General features: G+C 45.7%; 1 protein-coding gene across 2 annotated transcripts; it reads right to left on the bottom strand.

Annotated features, from left to right (window-relative positions):
* Window positions 1-592: 592 nt before the first annotated feature.
* Window positions 593-4,493, bottom strand: LOC124121769 (serine-aspartate repeat-containing protein I-like). Of its 2 annotated transcripts, none has more exons than XM_046484834.2 (2): window positions 4,199-4,493; window positions 593-3,811 (listed from the first exon to the last, which is right to left on the bottom strand). In XM_046484834.2, the coding sequence occupies exons 1-2, from the start codon at window positions 4,436-4,438 to the stop codon at window positions 701-703; spliced, it is 3,351 nt and encodes a 1,116-aa protein (XP_046340790.2). In that variant the 5' UTR covers window positions 4,439-4,493; the 3' UTR covers window positions 593-700. The 2 variants fall into 2 exon arrangements, with proteins under 2 accessions (XP_046340790.2, XP_046340791.2); XM_046484835.2 differs by having other exon boundaries at window positions 4,210-4,344.
* Between the last annotated feature and the right edge of the window lie 728 nt (window positions 4,494-5,221).

The raw sequence follows: 5,221 nt of genomic DNA, 5'->3' as shown, positions 1-5,221 counted from the left end.
TAGCAGTATAAACGAGAAGAGAAATAACTTAGTGAATAGGAGTCTAACTATGTAATGTCATATGTGACTGCCGTAGCGAAGTGTGTTGGGGATGTGAATGGGTTAACCAGTGGTCGATAGCGTAAGCATGTAAATTTGATACTTTTTCTGTCAGCGCCTCAAACCATACACTGTTGTCTCTAAAAGGTAAATCAAAACAATTGTATATTCATCCATTCCACATATAGTCCTTGGTTTTCGAGGAGTGAGCGAATTTGGCTTAACGCCGGTTTGGGCATCACTTATGTTACGTCACGGCATGCCAGCTTAGTGTGTGTGTGTGGGGTGGGGGGTGGGGGGGAAGCCCGATATGATGCAGGTCTCAGACGTTTTCTACTTTTGCGAAACCCACGAGCACGGGGATGGTGCTGACAAACCTAGAAACATAATCAGGACGAATCTGGGGTTAGAACCCACGTTCCTGGCACGCCTAAGAGACGGTACTCTGCAGAGCGAATTGCGGCGCATTACACGACTGAACCCCTCCATTGCCCCGGCTTTCGAGGAGCATACAATTATCCTCTGAATATACAAATTGACTAAACAATTCAACGGGAATTCTGTTTTATGTTTATTCTCTCTAAATCCGTGTAAGATTGGCATCTATTAAATGTAGATATATCCACAGACATAAAATCTATCAATTTTAACAAATTTATAATTACGAAACATAGCAGCCTTCTTTCAAACCAGGCGATTTTCGGGATGGGATACTGGTGGAGAACGTTGCCGGATGGCCCTGACAAGGAACCTCAAAGTCGCTGTCTGAGATTAGAGACGAGAATCGTAGGGTATGGGTGCTACTACTTTCCGACGGAGGATTATCTGCGATGGTGTCTACATAGACGCGATCGTATTGATCTTCTAACTCTCTGTCAAGGTAAATAACACTGATGTCAAGATCCGAATCCGTGCAACTCTTGTCAAGGAGGAAATGTGCGTTTCCGCTTGCGCTGGAGCTGGTTGTGGTGGATGAAATACATCCAGCGGAGACGCCGCTCACTACAGCGGGGCCTTCTATGTTGGTGATGATAACAGACTGTTGCTGTTGCTGTTGTCTGTTGTCTCTCTCATCCATACCGCCAGTATTGGTCACACCATCATCACTGCTGGTAGGAACGTTGACGTCAGACACAGCATCAGTATCAACACCAGCAACAACCAGATCATCGACGTCAGCTGCAGAATCAACGCCAACATCAGCATCGACGTCAGAAGCAGCACCAGCTTCAACATCGTTATCATCTTCGACGTCAGAGGCAGGACCAGCTCTAACGTCAGCACAAAGTTCGAGGTCTAGGTCAACGCAGACACTAGCTTCAACGTCGGAATCAACGTATGTATCAATGTTAGCATCAACGTCAGCATTCACATCGACACGACCATCAGCGCCAACTCCAGCATCGACAGAATAAGTTACAACATCGACGTCGGAAACAGCATCACCACTGACGTCAGACTCAACGTAAGGATCAACGTTAGGATCAGTATCAGCAGAAACGGCAGCATATGCATCACAATCAGCTTCAGAATTGAAATCCACAATTGCAGCAGCAATCACGTCAGAATCAATGTCAGCATCAACGTCATCATCAACTTTATTATAGTCATCAACACACGCGTAGGTATCAACAATACCAACAGCAGATTCCAGGTCAGAAAGAGAACCAGTGCGGCCAACCTTGTCAGAATCCCCTTCGTCATCAATGACAGCATTAACTTCGACATCGGCATCGTCGTCAGCGTCCACACCATTATCCGAATTATCACCAGCTACGACGTCATAATCATCATCCGCATCAGATTCATCATACTCGTCATCGTCATTGCTATCGTACACGAAAGACCCATCGGAAGCATACAGTTCACAAGCATCCCCACTTGGTTTGTCAATCGGAGTCTCTGATGAGGATGAAGATGCACTTGAATTATTACCCTGTACCAGCCCCTGGTCCACGGGGCGAGTTTCCCCACCATCAGGAGGACCTGCTCTGTACGGACTTGTCAGCAGCACGCAAGGCGAGGAGTAGGATAGCTGAAGGATACCCACAGAAGCTTCTAGCGGACTGGGTGATCGTTGAGGACAAGACACCACATCGTCCTCGCTGTAGGTTTTGTCAGAGACGGATAGCGTGGCTTCTGGCCATTCTGAGTTTCTTTCAAACTCGTCAGAATCTTCCTGGCTGGTTGAACCAGTGGGGTCGACATCTCTCCCGAACATCACAGAGACAGTTCCACTGTGGGTTGAGGACGTATGTGGGGAAGTGTTATGGAACGCTTCAGCAGCTGCTCGACTTTTTTCCAGCTCGAGTATGACTGTCTCAATTGAAACAACGTGTTCTGTGTGATGGTAGGCGCGATGGCCGTCCCTGGATGATTCGTCTGGAAAGTCCACAGGGGAATTTGTGTGGGCTTGGGCATTATCAGGCTCGACCCTGGACTCGTCGTCGTCATGTTCGTCAGATACAGCGTCAAGCACGTCAATGTATTCACGATATAACAAGGGAGGATAAGATGATGCCTGCTCGGATTCTAGTGCATCGTCAACTATCGCGACAGACATTTTGTCAGGGGACTGACTTGCAGCTTTAGTGATCATCACAGTTTCAGAGATCGTCTTTACATCAGAGGGCTCACTTTCAGTAGGAGAGATAGGCCCTTTATCAGAAGCCTCTCTCTCAGAAACACTTTCAACTGTAAATTCGGGTGTAATTGTTACAGAGGATTCAGCATCTGCTGGAGATTCAGACACTGTGTCAGATAATTCAATTTCAGCTGTAGAGACAAGCACTGACAATTCCTTTTCAGCTGTAGATGCGGGTGGTATTGTGTCAGAGGATTCACTTTCAGCTGGAGGCTCGGGTGGTATTGTGTCAGAGGATTCACTTTCAGCTGGAGGCTCGGGTGGTATTGTGTCAGAGGATTCACTTTCAGCTGAAGACTCGGGTGGTATTGTGTCAGAAGATTCACTTTCAGTTGTAGATTCAGGTGGTAATGTGTCAGAGGATTCAAGATCAGCTATAGATTCGTGTGGTGGTGTGTAAGAGGATTCACTCTCAGCTGTAGAGTCAGACACTGTTTCAGAGGAGGCACTTCCAACAATTGATGAAGACACTGTCACGGTGTGAGAAGCCTCCCTTTCAGCCTCGGAGATATCCGCCAAACAACTAGGGTCTGCTGTCGCATCTTTACCCACCTTGCACTGCTCCGTGTCGTCACACACACTGCGGAGTATAGACATCACCACATCATGTACCACATCACATCTGTAAACATCACCACCATCTGCATTTGTGTCGCCAGCTCCGATATGAGTCGACGACTGCAGAAGAGTGCTTTCTGGGATTGAAAATCCGGGATACAGGTCTGATAAATTAACAATCCTAGTTTTTGCCCCGAGTGAACGACGACGCGGTGCTGATCCTCCAGCAGATGATGCCCCTGTCGCTGATTCCTCATCCAGTTCCTCCAGGCCAGAGGTGCTGAGGACTGACTGATGGTTTTCAGACTCTGGTCCACGAGCTCTAACCCTCGATGAAGGTGATCCTTCGCTGAGCATGACACCTCTGTTTCTGCAGTGACGACCCAAACCACTGCCTCCTCCGCTGCCGCCGTCGTGGTGCTGTGATCTGGACAGAGTTGGAGCACCGTCTGTGTTACAGTTGGGTGGGAGACGGGTGGATTCTGTTGACGTTGAGGACACGCCTGAGGCATTGTTGCAGGTCAGACGTTCGTGATTGCTCATTGTCTCATTCCTCTTCGTGATCCACCTCTTTTAAAAAGAAAAGAAATTTCATTCATTCATTCATTCATTCATTCATATCCCAACGTGATATTGCTGGAATATTGAAGCGTAGTGGAAACTCCATCACTCACTCACTCACTCACTCGGGTCCCCGGCACAGCTCGTCTCACCCCACAAGGGCTGCGTAGGGCGTCTATCTCTTATCATTACAATGTTAATTGTTAAGGGAGTTATGAAGGACAGCGACAGGTCGGCTTCTGTTAATTTTTATTTTGAAGAAAATTCACCCATGAAATATCGGATTAATTTAAAAAATTTAATGGCTATATTTCAGTTTAATAAGTTAAGTTTAAGTATAAGTCAAAAGAAATTAATTTTGGAGATTAACATTAGGGTTCTAGGCTGAAATATTACCTGGTACTCACGGGTGTTCTTCACTGTTTTATAGCATTCAAGGCACGGCTGGCCCCACCTCCCAAGTCCGATTGTCCCGATCTCCCAATGTACAGCTGCCCAGTTGATGGCCCCTTCGGACCAAGATTGAGTAACATTATCTGCAAGCTCCGCTAGAGAAGGCGCAGGCATTTCCGGGGGTTCTGAAAATTCCGACTTCTTGTCGAAAGATTTAGCTTGATGATAATATGTCCAAAACATCGTTTCTCTATCGCAAAATGTTCACATATTGATGTCAACGTTGCGCTTTGCGGTCATGACGTCACAGTTGCTACGTGATATATCTGCAACGACGTCATAGGCAAAATGACGTCACATTGAATATCACGTAAAGAAGATGCGGGTAACGTTGAAGAAAGTTTCTACTACAGTATGTCTGTCATGGTGTAATACGAATGATTATTAATTACTGATTTTAGACTTCAGGTCTTCCCTTATTCATGTTTCGGTTTTTGAGTGAGTGAGTGAGTATAGTTTTACGCCGCTTTTAGCAATATTCCAGCAATATGACCCATAATTTTCCAGGTCACTCGCTGGTTTCTAAGTCTAGTCGGTTCTGATGATGAACATCGGGTACGGGGGACTTTTCCTTGCCCCAAAAAAGACAGTGAAAATTAATTGAGTGAGTTTTACGCCGCTTTGAGCAATATTCCAGCAATATCACGGCGGGGGACACCAGAAATGGGCTTCACACATTGTACCCATGTCGGGAATCGAACCCGGGGCTTTGGCTTGACGAGCGAACGCTTTAACCACTAGGCTACCCGACCGCATCTTTAGGTTTTTAAGAAAAATAAATAATTCATTATTTGTTGTTGCATGATATGTTGTTCGTATCCCAATGTTCAAAGTCCAAACAAGAAAAGACAAACCTTTAATTTAATAATTATCCAATTATTTATTTTACCAATGAATAATATTGTTACAACATAAATTAACATGTTGACAAATTATTTGAAAAAAGAGTCTTATCGAGAAATAAGG

Source organism: Haliotis rufescens, unplaced genomic scaffold (genome assembly GCF_023055435.1).
Source record: "Haliotis rufescens isolate VD_foot unplaced genomic scaffold, xgHalRufe1.0.p SCAF_23, whole genome shotgun sequence".
Taxonomy (NCBI): Eukaryota; Metazoa; Mollusca; class Gastropoda; order Lepetellida; family Haliotidae; genus Haliotis; species Haliotis rufescens.
The sequence above is the reverse complement of the archived record's forward strand: the minus strand, read 5'-3'. Positions and strand labels throughout refer to the sequence as shown.